At 47.4% G+C, this 18102-nt stretch overlaps 1 protein-coding gene across 1 annotated transcript; it reads right to left on the bottom strand.

Annotated features, from left to right (window-relative positions):
* Nucleotides 1-9098: 9098 nt before the first annotated feature.
* Nucleotides 9099-13203, bottom strand: EV420DRAFT_1651420 (uncharacterized protein; the record flags this gene model as incomplete). Its single annotated transcript, XM_060478547.1, has 12 exons — nt 9099-9409; nt 9456-9493; nt 9734-10013; nt 10063-10289; nt 10336-10662; nt 10713-10843; nt 10951-11193; nt 11940-12221; nt 12272-12461; nt 12508-12542; nt 12705-12815; nt 12880-13203. The coding sequence occupies 12 exons, from the start codon at nt 13201-13203 to the stop codon at nt 9099-9101; spliced, it is 2499 nt and encodes an 832-aa protein (XP_060322939.1).
* Nucleotides 13204-18102: the final 4899 nt, after the last annotated feature.

Raw genomic sequence — 18102 nt, 5'->3', positions numbered from 1 at the left:
CTACCAGGTCTCTTCGACCAGTCTCCAGTCCAAGGCGAGTCAAGCCCCAACTGAGGCAGAAGACAAGACACCAGGCATCTGGTTGAGGGCGAAGAAGGCTCTGACACCGAGTACGAAGGTGATGAGCTCACCGACCTCGAAAGGGTCCGACTCGAAGACCTCCTCAGCAACCTCTACCCGAACACGGAGGAAGATGCAACCTATACCGGAGACAGCTGGAGCGGACGCTCCCAAACCAAGTGGACAGACACAGACTGGCGGTCTGAGAAGGGAAGGTATGGGGGGGGGGAGGGGGAGACGACTGGGACAAGGATCCCGGAGAGCTTGACCTTGGGGCCTCCGCTGCGACTACCTCCAATACAGATGGAGCAGGACCCCTTTCGTCTAACTGGCCTACAAACCAAGGAACCCCCGTCGGCTGGCACCGCAGCACCGGTTGGGTCTACGCCGACCCAAGGGAAGAAACTCCTGTGGCCCGAGTCCTGACCCCATGGCGTGTCGCTGTCCCCATCGTCGAAGAGGCCACAGCACCCGCTCCCGCCGTCCCCAGGGCTGAACTGATGGATCAGCAGCTCTGGGAAGAGTTCCCTAACTACAGTCCCAAAGAGCTTGGAACAATTGCCGGGGCCGGAGACGTCGCCCCAATCACCTCTTTCACACCGTCAGTTGTGGGACGAGCATTCGCCGACCCCGTCCCTAGCAACCAGCGTCCATGGACGCTTCTCTACCACACGCTCGTCGAGTCCCTCGAACTCCCTTGAGCTGCCAGGCTCGCCCCAGAAATCGAGGCCAGAATGGACCGAGCAAGAGAGGCAGATACACGCACTCGATGCGCCGAAATTGCTGCCCTCATCGGGCCCAACGGCTTTTACGACCTTCCCATCGAGCCTGACGCCACACGCGCCGAAATCGAAAACCGACAGCGAGCCGCTGCGCTCCGATATTCTGGAATGGTCGAATGAGCCGGCCTCGACCTCGAAGCCTGAAGAAGAGCCTGGCAGGCCTATGAGTCCGAAATTAGCGATCCCGACTCTGACATCGGGCGGTGGCGAAGGAACAAGGAAATCGACTGACTCGCCCGAGAGAGGGAGAAGGCCAAGAATGCCAAGCCGTCCTCCGAACAGCACCCTCGAGAGCCAGGTAATGGAAGCAGTAAGGACGGTGCTGATCAACCTGGCGGCTCCAATACCCACCATATTTAATATCCTACCATGGCACGGACTTTACGAGATTATGATGGAGGATATGGAACGAGACTCCCAGTGGCTCCTTACGGAGGCTGGCGAGGATTACCGACACGTGAAGTACATGGGGGATGTGTACCTCATGAAGAACATTTTGGAAGTGGAAACTTGGCATCGCGCGGCCGCGGTGTGGAATCAGGTACACCCTGACATGTCTAAACTGGGGTGCAAACCCTATCGTAGGCCGCAACCGATGCCCAACCTGATTGAGACAGAAGCGTTTTGGGCGGGCGCCGGACCAGATGACCCCAATGACGACGACTGGGATGACCCCAGCGCCAGACCTTCCAAGAAAAAGGGGAAGGAATCCACGGTACCCCGACAGCCACTGCCTGCACCCTCCAAGTATCCTGAGGGGTATCCCCTGCCGGGCGATAACCCGCACCTACGATCGCTGTCTCGACCGCCCAATCTGCCAGTTCCACCGCCCACACCCCCTCTTGACTGAACGGGGAAAAGACTGGAGTACCCAGTGAGCGCCTCAGGTCAAGACAAGATGGACGCCAGATGTGGTGGTCGTCGCCCCAGCAGGGAGAATCGGCCGATGACTCTGATGGGTGGGCCTTCCACACAGGTTGTCCCCCCCGTCAGTGGCGGAAAAGCAGCTGAGGCAGGGAATCAAGGGGACCACCTACATTTAGTAGTGGCCTCATCCGCAAACGATGCTGACCCCCTTGAAGAGCCAATATGTGTGCATCTGCCCAGGGTTTCCGAGAGTACTGCTGGCGTTAGGAATGAGGATAAGTACAGGATCACAGTGGAGGTTACAACGCCACATGCAAATGCCCTTGGCCAGGGCTGAATACAGGGCAGCGAGCCCTCCTCCACCGACTCAACGGAAGGTGACCAAATGCTGCCAAGGGGCCTTACCGATCGGCCCGGTGACCAACTGCCACCTCGAGGCAAGACAACTCACGTTCTGTTGGAAGAAGTCGAAGACGAAGAAGCCCATCTACAGTCCGACATTCCAACCACCTGGTGCAAGGGGAAGTCTCCCGTGACCCCTGCACCTGAGCCCAAGAAGGATGTCCTCGACATGTACTACGAGCCCTTCGGGACCCATTGGACACGTCGGGCCCTATGTCTCACCAAAGATGAACCCGCTGCTTTTGCTACCCTGAAAAGGTGGGTACACCCACGAAGGACAGGAGAAGTCATGCAGGAGTTGTGGGACTCACTTAAAGAACAGCCGGAGACCACACAAGAAGCAAGGGACAGATGGGAGTGGATGGAGGACCTATGGAAACCACCCATGTATATACGAGGATGGAAGGGGCGTAATGTATCCATTAACATGCAGTTGAAAACGCTAGACACGCAGGAGACACATGACCTAAAGGCCTTGGTGGACAGCGAGGCCACCGGCAGTTCTATCGACCGCGTCTGGGCTCGGAACCATGCCCTTAGTCTTAAAAAGGCGGCCCGACCAACTCCGGTCTATAATGCCAACGGCACTAGAAATAAGGGAGGAGACATAACCGAGTATGCCGAGGTACGATTACGAATAGGGGACCACGTGGAACGGATCAAGCTAGCCGTAGTCGACCTGGGTACCACCCCCCTATTTCTAGGACATGATTGGCTGCAGAGGCACAATCCACTAATTGATTGGGACACCGGGGCTGTTACCCTAGCCCGTTGTGCATGTCATAAAATTCCCTTTTCTCTCCCTGACACGGATCCCTCGTCGCAATGGGAGGAGTATGAAGAAGGAGACACTATCCTGATCATCAACTTTGAGGAAGCCTTCCATATCCGGGCAATGGGTACCAAAGCCAACGAGCTAGCCGCTCGGGCCCATGCCAAGAAGGACGTAAAGTCCTTTGAGGAGATTGTACCAGAGGAATATCAAGAATTTCGAGATGTCTTTGCAAAGGAAAATTTTGACGAACTACCCCCGCGGAAACCCTGGGATCATGCCATTGAGTTAATCCCTAACGCTAACACCAATCTAGACTGTAAGGTCTATCCTCTCAATCCGGCCGAACAAGAAGAGCTGGACAAGTTCCTAGACGAAAACCTCTCCACAGGTCATATTCAAGCCTCTAAATCCCCCATGGCATCACCCTTCTTCTTTGTCAAGACAAAGGATGGGAAGTTACACCTGGTACAGGACTATCGAAAGCTCAACGAGATGACCATCAAGAATCGGTATCCGCTCCTGCTCATTGGGGAACTCATGGACAGGCTGAAGAAGGCAAAGTACTTCACCAAACTGGACGTACGGTGGGGGTACAATAATGTCCGAATTAAACAAGGGGATGAGTGGAAAGCCACCTTTCGAACCAATCGCGGCCTCTACGAACCCTTAGTTATGTTCTTCGGGCTTACCAACTCACCGGCTACTTTCCAATGGATGATGAACGATATCTTCAAAGACCTCATAGCGGCTGGAGAGGTGTCAGTTTATCTGGACGACATCCTCATTGCATCTCGCTCCAAAAAAGATCACCGGCGTATTGTACGCAAAGTACTAAAGATCCTGCGGGATAACAAACTATTCCTTAAAGCCGAGAAATGCGAGTTCGAAGTAGAGGAAACTGAGTACTTGGGAGTAATAATCAGTGAAGGGAAGATTCGGATGGACCCGATAAAGATCGCTGGCCTGTTGGATTGGCCAGTCCCTTGTAAAAAGCAAGAGCTACAATCATTCTTGGGCTTTTGCAATTTCTACCGACGGTTTATCCGAGACTACAGCAAGCACGTAAAACCCCTAACGATGCTCACAGGGAAAGTAGAGTGGTGATGGGGGGAAATTCAACAGAAGGCCTTCGAAAAGCTCAAGGAGTTATTTCAAGAGGATGTGGTGCTGGCCATACCATTGGACGAAGGGAGGTTCCATGTGGAGGCAGACGCCAGCGAAGGAGCGGTCGGAGCGGTGCTGTCCCAATGGCAGGACGAAAAGTGGCGGCCCGTGGCATTCCTCTCGAAGGCTCTAGCTACCACAGAACGCAATTATGAAATTTACGACAAGGAACTTTTGGCTATCATGATAGCCCTGGACGAGTGGCGCCAGTATCTCATGGGAGCCCAGGAGGACTTTGAGATCTGGATGGATCACTCCAACCTCCAATATTTTCGTAAGCCCCAAAAGCTCAATCGACGACAGGCTCGATGGGTGATGGAATTAGCGGAGTATCAGTTTATGCTACACCACAAACCAGGAGCTCAAAACCGTAAGGCTGACCTACTATCCCGACGAGCAGACCACGATCAAGGGAAGGAAGACAACAAGGATGTAACAGTCCTAAAGGCCGAACACTTCCAGGCCCTAGTGATGCCAATGCAGGAGGAATTGCACGAGGAGATTAAACTGGCTACCCATGACCCCTGCAAGTGGGATTGAGGAATCTCAGACTCCCTCAACCATGAGAAAGGGGTCTCCAGAGACCAGGACTTACTCTGGTACGATGGGCGCATTTATGTCCCTGTGGACCGGAAACTGCGAGGGAAGATCATAGCCCTCTAACACGACCATGTGACAGCAGGACACCCCGGAATAGAGAAGACCAAAGAACTCGTCCTGTGAGACTACTGGTGGCCCCGTATGCACCAGGAGGTAGAAGCGTACATAAAAGGGTGTGAGGTTTGTCAGCGAACCAAAGTGGACCGTCACCCTAAAAAGGCCCCCCTTCATCCGAATGAAGTACCCAATCATCCCTGGACCCATATATCGGTCGACATGATCACCAAACTCCCAAATTCCAAGGGGTTTGACTCCATCCTCGTGATTGTCGACAGGTTCTCCAAAACGATTGTCCCCATTGCATGCACCGAGAAACTCACTTCCTTAGGCTTCGCCAAAATCCTAAGGGATCACATTTATGTACCCTATGGAGTAATGCCTGAGAAAGTCATCTCAGACAGAGGAGCCATCTTCGTGTCGAAGTTCATGAAGAAATTCTACGAACTAATACAGGTTGAAGGGAACCCCTCTACCGCGTATCACCCGCAGACGGACAGGCAAACGGAACGGGTGAACCAGGAAATCGAAAAATACCTCAAGATGTTCGTTAACTACCGGCAAGACGACTGGAGTGAATGGCTATCACTAGCGGCCTTCACCCACAATAACCGGAAGCATTCCATGACCGGTTTCTCCCCTTATAAGGTGGTTTTCGGAAGGGATGGACAAGTTATTAAGATGACCCAGCATCCAGACGTTGTCCCCGCTGCGTCAAAGCTAGTCCAAGGAATAAAGGAAGTGCAAGAGAAGGCCAAGGAATCCCTCGAAAAGGCGGCAGACACAATGAAGAAAGCCTATGACAAGCACAAGGGGGAGGCGATAAGGTATGGTTGGATTCCACCAACTTACACCTCCCACGCCCCACCAAGAAATTTGGGGATAGGCACGTGGGCCCCTTCATTATCGTAGCCAAAAAGGGGGCTTCCGCTTACGAACTCAAACTTCCAGTAGGATGGAAGATTCACAATCGTTTCAACGAATCCCTCCTAACCCCATATCATGCACCCGAATTCCCAGACCAACCGCGTCCCAGAAGACCACCCCCGGAATTAATCGATGACGAGGAAGAATATGAGATTGAGGAAATAGTAGGTGAACGAGAAAAAGTCATCGGTCACGGAAAAACCCGTCGAACCATCACCGAGTACCTAGTAAAGTGGAAGGGATACCCGATGGAAGAGAACTCCTGGGTGAAGCGCTCCGACATGGCTAATGCGGAAGAACTCGTAAACGAGTATGAAGCCCGTATCCAAAAAATTACGTGGAAGGTCAATGATAAAGGAAAGACGGTTGGGATCGACGACAAGATACCACCAGGCAATACCATCGAGTACCATGACCCGCATACGCCATGCATTTCAGATGCAATTACCGTTTATTCATCTCAATGCTCTGCCCCCGTGCACTCAGAGGAACTCAACGCACTCGACGATACGTACGTCGCAAAAGGGAAAACAAAGGTTGGACCCGTATCGGTCATGTCCTCGTTCCAGAGGCTGGTTGAAGAAATTGCCGACTCTATGAACCATCAATTACAGGAGGAAAATCAAAAATGGGTAAAAGAAAACCCAGATATGACAAACGAACCTGTTCCACCTTTTCTCCCGAAACCCACCATCTTCGACGATCCGGACCTCAATCATCTACAACGAGTAGCAGAAAATTGGGATTCAAGTGATGAGGACGATGACAATGAATCATCACTCTCTCACTCAGAATCCAGACACTCCTCTTCCGAGGATGACCAGTGGTCTGATGACTCATTCGGGACGAACGAGTCTTAGAGAGGGGGTAATGTTACGGTTTATTCATTTTTCTTCATTTTACTCAGCAGGATTACTCATATACGATCACCACGGACCGTTTCTCACAGTACTATTATTAGTTTACCCACATGTATTTAAGTAGCGCCTCAGCTGGCCTAAACCCCAGCTTCGGCTAAGGTTTAATCCACCCAACTCAAACTCTGTTCTTTGTGTCTATCTGCCCTCCACTGACTTTGACGTCGCCTTTGACTTGCTAGAGTATCATCCACCGAAGTGCGAGTGGTGATCCTAGTTCGATCTAAGTCAACTATTAGTTGGTTGATAACACGTCTTCTATCTAATTGATCCGAAATACATGCCTGCATGCTGATCATTTCAGCCATTGCCTCCGGTGAAATAAAAGCCTCCATCTGGTGCAACACCAGTCTTATCTTCCCCATCAAGATGCTGTCTGATATCATTGGTGACAGTCCCAACTTGGCGTCGAAGTCCTCTGCTAACGCTTCCCCGTTGCAGCAAGACAATCTGGGCGTAAAGGCTCCAAGCCCTAGGGAAGGTGGTATTGAGAACCCGAGTCCTGCTGCAGAAGCACAGACCTCCCAGTGAGTAATTTTTTCACCCCTGCGTTCGGAGCTTGATATTGCTATCAGTGTGGAGGATGAAGAGCCCACTCCCATATGTGAGGAGCATCATGCCCCGCGTCCATGGGCAATCATGGTCGTTGAAACAACCGAAGACTTCATGGACTTAGAAGACTTGGATGTTCACCGTATCATCACTGCCACCGAAGGTAGAGTCTACCTCAGCATTAGCATTCAGTACGCCGGGAAAAACTAAAGTTTCAGCTCTGTTATATTGGCTTCTGTGTCTTCACATACAGTTTTGGATTGAATACAGTTTTATGAGCTTTGTTTACTGGTCTGTTGTATTTTCAATACATTGGAAATGTTGCTCTTCTCTTTTCATAATTTGGTTAATTCCTTGTGTTATTTCTGCAATATGATATTATGATGTGAAGATGACTTAGACATCTAGCACTTTTTCATCGTCATCCTTGTGTAAGAAGCGATGTCGTGCACTTTACGGGAGGAAGGCGATAATTTGTATATAACAAGTAGCACAAGCAAGCAGCAAAGCTTGCTCCATTAGATTTGGTCACACCTTCAGCTGTCCTTTTTTGCGTAATGATAGTCAACCTTCAAGGGCTCGAAAGATTGCCAACTGTCCTGACATCGATAAGGCTACTCGCTTCCCTCCCCTCTATTCGCTCCCACATACTGCCTGTGCTGCAGTTTCCTACCACTCTCCCAATGTATTGCACTCGGATGCTAGGAAATGCCAGGACTATCGATGGCAGAGACCATGACTATTACAGAACTGATATGTCAACGTTGTATTTGTGTGGGAAATACAATCTGTGCTTTGCAGAGGGGGATTTAGCATATAGAGACCAATCAAAATGCGGCAGGTTTTGTGTCGGTCTTTATACTAGGATTATATCAGATTCACAGCATCCTCCCCAAAAAGTAGCCTCATTTGCATACCAAGTTAGTCGGATAGGTAACCCCTGTTGCTCGATGAGATTTATGACTAAGCAGGCCATCCAGCTTGATGATCCAATTTCAAATTCTATCATTGAGATCAAAACAGGCAATAGGTCTAGACTTCGGACTTGCACCTTGGCTTCAAAATGGCCAGAAGCATATTTGCTGCTGCATATCTGGTGTGCAATGCACTCAGCGACCACTTAGCTGAGAAGACACACAGCCAGGGAAGCCCAGAGCCCAGCAAGCGATGAAGCTTTGTTAAACGCAATTACTATTCTGCCCATAAATTCATCCTTTCTTTACGCCTGAAAACAGTCTCGACTGAAGATGAATCACCATCTCCTGATGTCGCTTCTGAGGACTTTGCTTTCAGTCCTGACGCTCTTGAATCTGCAAATAAGCTGTCTTTTGAAGACTTTGTCCGACGCATCTTATCAAGCTCCTGCTTGACGACTTGGCCAAAATCACATCAATGGAAACAATCTTACCATATGTCACCAAATTATGCCAGCTTGAGTGCCACATAGCAGAGCTGTTTCAATTGTGAGGACTTAGACTCAAATTCAAGCAAATGAGCATCTATCTAGACCAGATTCAGATTCAGAGAAGGAGAACATGGTCTATTCATGGACGAGGTAGGCAGTATACACCAATTTTCTTGCCACCTTTTCTTATATGTCGTACCAGCAGACGACCTCATCGTGAAATGCATCCCTGCCTGGACAGCCCCAAGTGCCTCTGGCCCAATTATAATATGATTTTCTCCTTTTTTTTGGAATGTATATTTTGAAACAGCAAGTGCAACCTGTAATGTAATTATGTACAGAGCCTGGAAGCTCATCCATGACAGGGGTGGAATCCAAGAATGCGCAGATATATTTTGAGTGCAGGTTAGCACTTGAGTCATGTTGCAAGGGGCAAAAAACGCAGAAACTAGTATGATTGACAGTCATTGCTTTACTTTAGCCACAATAAACATAGTTTTGAAATTGTTAGAAGAGAAACATAAATTGGCCAAAGGCTGTCACGAAAAAGCACACATCCTTAGCGCATACAAGTATTTCATACAAAGGCATTATAGAACGGACTTGCTTGGCATGTACTCCGAGTGCATAGATTCATCCTCACCTGACATTGGTTCTGACTCGACGTCAGATTCCTGAAGCTCCTCAGGAGCATCCTTCTTTTTCTCTGTATCATCGTCCTTTGACCAACTGTCATCGTCCTTTGACCAACTGTCATCTCTGCCGTGGCCATCCTCTTTCTCGCGGCCATCCTCTTTCTTTCCTAATTCACGGTCATCTCCATCACTATCATCTATATCATCTTCAATGTCAGAGCAATCAAAATCAGTGGCTGTATTCCAGTCAAAATAGGCACCCGGATCTGTTGTGATTGTTAGATTAGCATATGTGTCAAATTCCCCACTTACCAAGGAGGTCAACTTTCTTGCGAACCAAAAATATGGGCCTAACATGCAAACGTGCCACCCGTCACTTGTATGCATGGAGAAAGTCGGTGGTCAGCTCCATTTGCAAAAAGGTCTCCAATGAATTTGCAACATCTTGACGAAATGAATCAAAATTAAACATGAGGGATTCATGTTCTCCCTGAGCCTTGCACACTCTTAAAGCCTTTCAAGCGTAGAAGATCAAAGAACGCCCAAAGTGAGCCACGGAGCTTCTAGCAAAATCCCCAATGTTGAGAAACCAAGCATAGATGCTTAATTTGTCGTCAACAAGGATGGTGGAATTGATGGAGGGCTCAACGGCATTATTTTCTGCAAGGAAAACTAAACCAAAATCCACCCGCAGACACCGGATTATGGATATGTAGGCACCTATGGCCATGGTGATTGCGGGCCTCATGGCATCGGCAGAGTCTGGCAGGATGCAAGGAAGTAAGGCTGATCCGAATATACACAGATTTCCCAACGCAATGAGTTCGAGCAGTCCGTCTCTTGTTATACTGGGAATATCTGTGTCTTGAGCTAGTAGTATTGGTAAAAGCAAAGAATGCCACTAGTTAGAACTGCTCACTTTCAGGACCTTTCTCACCAATAACGGTGTGAAAGTAACACATCATACAAAGGAGGAGCTGATGAAGCTCCGGGTGTACAACATTGATGATCCTGTACCCAAGCATACATGTATGAACCCAGCCCGAGACGGTTTTCGAAAGGGTAACGGTGGAATAGAAATGACCGCCCCTCACAATGCAGTTCTCGAGCGTCAGAACAGCATGATGAGTATCTGGACACATATAACTTCCTTCATGTTAGAATGTTTCAACATATTGCAGCATGAACTTACAAGGCAGAGCCGGGTTCCAGCAAAACAACTTTGGCCTCCCATTCCCTAGGATCCAGAATAAATCCAGGCGCCCAATCACCCATATACTCATCTATACGACTGTCTTGTCTTCGACTCCCATGATGCTGAAACACGTACCACAACTTCCGCCCACAAAGAACTTCCACGAAGGTACCAACACCATGACAATCAGAATGAATATAACTGATCACTCCTTTCATCACGACTAACCAGAAATTTGTTGCTGAGATTGGATAACTGGTGTCGAAGATATCTTCTGGAAGGTCAGATGTCTGCTCAAAGGCTCTGATGTGGCTTGATACAATCCTAACATTCATGAGCCTCCAAAATGAAATGAGCTAAGGTTTTCAATGTACAATTGTAGAGGGTGTCCAGTTTCAGAAGTGCTGCAGGGCAGAGAGAGTGCGTTTAAAACACGTCCTTCATCTTCCAGGCCTTCCTCATATATTTCGCATAAGGAAAGATTGACGTGAAGATAGTCCTTTGTCTGGTCGGAGCTTCACCTTTGATGATCTAGTGGAGCGTAAGGATCAATATTTCACGGAAGGAGTGAGCATAACCTTGGACCTCTCAGACAATATCGACATTGCCAACCTTAGATAGGTCATTCAATGACCAGGTGAGAGGTGAAGTCTTTGTGCCATAAAGGAATATGTGGTAGTTACAGAAGGTCTCCAGGGTCGCCATAGGATTCTTCATTGCATTGGAAAAGCTCAGAGTCACGATCATTGATTCTTCCAAGCCCTTTCCTGTGTCAGGCTTGTACCAGGGACTACCTGTCTTGTCATTAACAATGCAATCATTCCAACCATGAATGGTGATTCGATCATCAAGCTCCTAATAAAAAGTGAATATCTAAGATTTCCGAGGGGAAAAAAATCGCAAGAAGTGTACTCCTTTCTCTTTGGATCCCAAAGGATCGGAGAAACGATATTTGCCCCAGAACGAGAGAGACCTCGATCGAGCTTGGTTTTTTTCAACAAAAGAGTGTCCCCAGTATTGCCAAAAGCTTCGGATTGCACCCTTTTTCGCCCTGAGACTGATGGAATAACCGTAGTCATTCCTATGGATGGTGCCATCAACATTAACTTCTGCCAGTTTGAGTGGATGTCTTGCGTTAGTCTTCGTTCATGTAGGATTTTTTGTTGTCAAGATAATGGAAAGAAGCTTTGAGAGCTTTCCTTCCGAATGGGAGGAAGCTCTCCTATGATGATGTCCTGCACGGATATCAGATCAATATCTTGAACCGTCGGAAGGGGCATTATTGGTGCATTGCACCATGGGGGTGACAACTCGGGTCGTTCTCTGAAGTTCGGATAGTTTTCATGCCCCCATTTGTGTACTCAATAGGTTAAGATTCGATGAATTCTGGGTATTGATTCAGGCGTGAAGGGTGCAGCCTTAGATGGAGGGAACCGAGGGAGGCTTGACGCCCTTCCTTGAGTCTCTAACTGTAACCATGTGACTCTACGGGGAGAGCGGGATCTTGCTCTCTCTCCTCATATTCAATCCATCTTGTGACCCCCTCGCTTAATCCAGCGCTTCCTGCTTTTCCTGAGCCATTCAATCATCTCAGCACCCACCCTCGCACCCAAACCTGCGACATCATTCTGCTGGATAAAGTGAATAGCACGCTTGAACCACGTATCCTCCCCATCAAATTCATCCCAAGGCGTGGCACCTGATTGCTTCTCCCTCAAAGGTTTCATATTGTTGATTAGTGGACTGATTGCTTCGAGAAAGTCCATTAATCCAACCTTGCTCATCCAAGAACCCCAAGCGATACCAATAATGCAATGCCAAAGGAGTTCCTCAACTCGTACGATGAGGTCTGGTTTTCCAATCGAAGACAGCCTTCCACCGACCTAAGAAAATGTAAGTGATGAATATCTGAAAGTAATAAATGATTTCTCACTTGCAAAGCAAGGGACGTATTTAATGTCTGACCCATGCCTTGTCCCATAATAAGCAGAAGAGGAGAGATTGCCATGGCATTTGCAAAGCTTTGCTTCCAACGAGGAAGGCTCTGCTTAAATTTCTTCAATGTCTCTTCATTGCCCATAATCGTTTGGATGTCAGGGTGATTAAAATTCTCATTGATAAACCTTGAAATTGGTCAGGATATTTTCTTGACTATCGAAAGCTTCCTACCTTTGCCAATGTGTCGTTTGCTCAACTCCACTGTGCTGAAGAAAAATTTTGTCAGAATACAATCAAATTGTTATGTAAAGAACAGAACCCATGTAACAAAGTAACTGGATGTGAAAAGCCACTCCGTCCAACACAGACAGTATCTTCAGCCAATTTTTGGCTGACTCGTGCTTCCAATGATGCACAAGAAAACAAACATCGCCATGCAAGATCTCCTGCATAAAGGAGGCCCCCGGAGCCAAGGGAGGAAGTGGCGTTGATGCGCGTTCCTTATACATGCGAAGGGAAGTCTGAATTTCGGCTAGTTTCTGAGGCCATGATTGACGAGGGTCAGTCAGAAAGCATTATAGGGCATTGTTAGATATAATATACCCCCATTTGACGCTTGTCAAGACTTATTGACTTCTGGAAGCTTGGATAGTAAGACCTTGTAGGCAGGCGAAGAAAACCAGCTGTGATATCTACTGCTCTCACGAGTATAAGGGTCTCAAGGTGGCCCGCAAACTTGGAAGCATTGCGACCACCACCAATATTGTCAATGTGATTTTTTGGTTTACCCCCTTTGACCTTCTCCCAGCCTTCATCCGCAATTGACTTTAGGGACCGGGCCATGGCCATCCCAAACTGCAAGAACTTTAACTCTATATCACTTTCCATCGATCGCAGATGAAACCATTGTTCAGGATCCAAAGGCATCTCAAGGAATGCTCAGCAAATGATCGGAACAGACCAGACCAATAAGGACCATTTCGCAGCAGTGTATCCTGTTGCTTCATAAATAAGAAATTAAGCACAGGCCAATCCTTCGATGTTAAGAACAGTTAGTGTATACCTGCAGGGCTTTCAACTGGAGAAGAATGGTCAATCGACATGTTGGTGCGAAAGAGAAAAGTGATAGTGTGGGAAATCGGGTCCAATTAAAGCCGTTCGGCAATTGCCATGACTACGTTTTTCCAGGAGATCATGTCCAAATTGAGCAATTTGGCCTTGGGCAATGTATGGCTTCAGTGAAGACCCAAGGAGACGCAAAACGTCACATAAAGACGAAAAAAAAACTACAAAAGGAAATCACTGCACAAGGTATGTAACAGATTGTTTCTTTGCTACATAATTAAGTTATTTTTACCATAAAGAAATTTTCAAAAGCCTACTCATAGCGCTTATAGAGCCATGGTCATATTCATATAGAAGAGATACTCGTACATATTGCTACATAATGCAGGGCATATTATGAAGAATATAAAGAGGGGTGCATCATAGAAACACTATGTGACTATATACCTTCGGGGACAGTAATGAAATTTCCTAGGAAATGGTGCGAGCACTTACACACCTTGACTCTATGCATTGCACACCAGATATGCAGCAGCAAACACGCTTCTGGCAGTTCTGAAGCCAAGGTGCAACTCCAAAGTCTAGACCCAATTGCCTGTTTTGATCTCGATGATAGAATTTGAAATTGGGACATCAAGCTGGATGGCCTGCTTAGTCATAAATCTCATCGAGTGACTGGGTTACAGATAAGAACAATCCTGCTATTTCACAAGGTAAGGAATTGACTAGATTTTTGGGCGAAAACTGTGGTTGTCCTGAAGAACACATAGACTTTCAAGAGGGAATTGCATGCAATGGATCCCCAATGTTGTAGGAGTCTGAAAGATGCATCCATGGTACATAATCCTCACAAAGTAGGAGAGGAGAACGAAGTCGTATTGTCGAAGCCGACGAGGAGGGGAAGCAAAACATCTGGTATTGAGATGGGGGGTAGGACCAGTGAGGAGGACAGATAAGTGCCTCTTGAGGGTCCATCAGCGGGATTGACAGCACTGGTGATATATCTTGTGTTGACATGGAGGTCGTTGGAGGTAGGGGAACTGCACATTCATCGGAAAATGTTGTTAACATCTGTATTGCGGTGGTGGCCATTCCACCAGCCTTCGACAATGGATTTGCGGTCTTCATGGAGCTTAACACGGGAATTTGAGAGTTCTGGGCAACAAGGGAAAACTGGATCTAGTAGAGAGATAAAATCGTCGGACTTAAATTGCTTTGGGAGCGTTTGTACAAGAAATTCGAAACCAAGTCCCTCAGCCCATTGCATATCTCGTTTTCCGGAATTCCATCCTGGTAGAAGTCGCAAGGCTGACCACCTGTTTCCGATAACAATCGTGATTCCGATACCGGAACTTGCATATGAGAATGCGGCGATATCGATGACTGAACATGGCCCCGGTACGGTAGGAGAGGGGTTGGAAAGTAATTGGGACAAACACCAGTTGAGAGGAGGGATGGTGCATTTTCATGCACATCGTGGCAGGAAAGGATGGTCACTGGCAACTGCAAGACCCATGGGAACAACACGGGTGATCGGAGAGGACATGAACATCTGTTGACAACCAATTATGGATCACAGACACATTTTTCTCCTGCTTCTCAGATGGTAGAGAGATGGCCTGGGTGTCCAGATTCCAGAGGATACCCGTGAACAAGAATGATGGCGAGAATGGAATGTGCTTCGACGTGATGCAAAGCTCTTGTGATATAGTGTTGGTGTCTTCGAATTTATAGGTGAAATTTGCATCGTCTGCCTCTCGTTGAGAAAGACTAGATCGGTCTCGAATGGGAAAAACAGTCTTCATGAAACTCTTTGAAATGTCCATCTGGGAGAAGTGCACCTTTCCACCACAAAGAACCCCAGCAAGATGAAGTTCATTGACACACATTGCAACAGGGCTGTCCCAGAACGGTGAAGAGGCTGGCTGTGGGCACCTGTGGAATAGTGAGCGGGCTAAAAGGCAAACCTCAAAAACCCACACACACACTCACACAACTACACAAACTACAATCACCCTTGTAAGTTCTAGGGGGAGCGATTATTTCTAATGTGATCCAACTATACTTCTATATCTCGAAGAGTTTATCTTATTCTCAGCGCTCTTAGCGAAGCTAAGCTTTCTCTAATGACTTCCTAAGTCTAGGAACTTTTTACAGGAAGGTCGTTCACTGGTGCAACGCAACCTTCAAGGCAGATTTGAGTTATAATACACAAGGGACACCGATCCCAACAGAAACAGAGGCAATACATGCCGAAACTTTAGTGAGCTCGCTAAAAGAACACCACAGGCAAGCACTGACTTAGCCCGCTCGCTACACAACTGTATGTAGGGGTTCTCCAACTAACTCCAGCAGATTATCTCGACTCAAGAACACTTCAGAAGCGCTCGGAAAACAGATTCAGAAAACGGAAACTCGAAACAGAACTGATGCAGAACAGACAGAACAGAACAGAACAGATCTCACTTTTCCTCTTCAGAACATACTCCAAATGGACTTATCAACACTCAATGGAACAGAGCAGCTTCACTGATTCGTATTCACTCTGACTAAGTTCTCAAAAGTCTTATCAAAAGGGTATCTCATATTTCTCTGAGTGAGCTCACTAATTCTATGCACAGCTCGAAGTCACAAACTGATCCTTTGTTACAGTACCACCTTCAACGCGTGCACGGGAACTCGGGGGCTCGAAACTTGGCCTCTACCTACTGTAACCAGCCTACTTATACTACAAGGGAATTAGAATTACAAACATTGCGCAGTACCCAGACTCCTACATGCATAGCATGTTGCCACTGCTGCCTTACTGAGCATCCAAGTCGGACTTCCCAGTTTTAGTCTCATTCCTATAGTGAGCTCGCTAAACGCGTGCCAAGAGGTGCTCTCCCGACACCCACGGGCTTGTTCTCTAGCGACCGACAGGTCTAGGCGCACGGAACTATCAGTTCTGGCATATGTTGTTCAGGACTTCTTTCTTGGATTCACAGAGGCTTCTCGTAGACATGGCAACAAGTGAGTCTTCGAACAATGGGACTCAGAACAATGGAATGCAGGCTCACGGACTTCGGCTGAAGCCCATTGCCCAAGCTCGTGCTGGTGATATCTGTCATCTCGCTTAAGGATTTCCCCAGATTTTCAGGTACGATGTGTCACAGTTAGCGAGCGCGCTAAGTATTCTCAGTGTCACTGCCAATTGTCAAGGTTTTATCTAGCTCCCGCGAGCATGCTTGTAAGTTAGAGCCTAAGGCATTGGGTATAGGGTTTGGCCTTCTCATCATGCATGCCCATCAGGTACAGTGCTGTGACTAAGTCCTGTTTAGAATCCCGTTGCTTCTTATGCCATAAGTTATATTCCATATCATTGCACCGTGTAGCATTAGTGTCGACACGTAGTTTTAGTCCGCTCACTCACTATCTCTCAGTATGCGTGTAAAACACTCTAGATTGCAAAATTACACGCATAAATAGGCTGCAGTCGCAACAACGGTGTGTTGTGAAGGAGGGTGTGGAAACATAAGGATACAAGTTTTTCAGGGGATATGAGTACGAAGGAAAGGTCAGTGATTGCACGGTTCTCTGGATATCTTGACTGCTGCATCTTCCAGCTGACAATGCATCCACCTTGATGGCAAGAGATGGTATTCCCACATACAAAATTTCGCTCCTGTCATTGACAATAAGACAAGAGAAAAGCCCACCATCTTACGCTCGAGACCCTTCATATGATAGGTCATAACCATTAGTGGGGTCTGTGGATATTCACAGATCAATTCTGCCTTCACAAGATGGGATGGGGGAGTTTTTGAAGTTCCCAAAGTGGGATTGGTGGCCCGCAACCATTCCTGGAATGGGCTTATATCAGCTGGCAAGATGTGGTCAAAGGCACATGATGAGTTCGAGATATTTCTTCGGATTCTCAATATCTCCTGGGTGTTTCCACCGTTTATCAGGCATCACATTGGAGAGGGGATATTCTGGAGTGTAAGCACCCTCCATAGATATATCAATACATTTTGTTCATAAAACAAATAAAAATAAATACAAGTTTGCCATGAGGGAAAATACTTATCTGTATTTGATCTGAATGGCAAACATGACTTGAAATTCTAATGAATTAGTGGATTGTATGGAACCTGATCCCGCACACCTGAAAATCAACATACTTGCAGCATACATCAAAAAGAAATTACCGAACTCTGTGTTTTGGTATCGAAACACTCGTTGATATTTTCATACTTTATGCTGCAGTGCATGATAAAACTCAAGTGTTGCAAATGGTGTGCAATGCAGCAGAAATATTAAGAGCTTTTGTAGTCTTGTAAACCAGACTCAACAATCCATATGAAGAAAAGTTGTTCAATGGATGTAGAGTCTGGAATTAGATCGGGGGGTGGAAGGGGGGGCGAGCGCTACTTGAAAAATGTGATGGCCAAACTGGCATGGCAGGCGCTTGCCATGACTGCATCCCAAAATAGACGGCGACTGGCTCCTCTCTTATCTCTTGAATGCCTTAAAGCACCTAACTATCCCTCGTTTCACAATAATTTATCATATATGCCCTCCAAGGCTCATTCTACATCTACCACATTCCCTAATACCCTCCCTAACCCTTCTGTCAATTCCCCTGAATAGCTCGAACAAATTCTTAAGGAGATGTGTCATGTTCCTTCACTTTGAGAATTCCAGCTCAAGCATGCAATCCAACTCAATGATGGCATGGACCTGTTTCTTGTTGTAGCCACTGGGCAAGGGAAAACACTC

The sequence above is a fragment of the Desarmillaria tabescens genome (assembly GCF_030435595.1).
Source record: "Desarmillaria tabescens strain CCBAS 213 chromosome Unknown EV420scaffold_97, whole genome shotgun sequence".
Lineage (NCBI taxonomy): Eukaryota > Fungi > Basidiomycota > Agaricomycetes > Agaricales > Physalacriaceae > Desarmillaria > Desarmillaria tabescens.
Note: the sequence above shows the minus strand (reverse complement) of the source record. Positions and strands in the feature narration are given on the sequence as shown.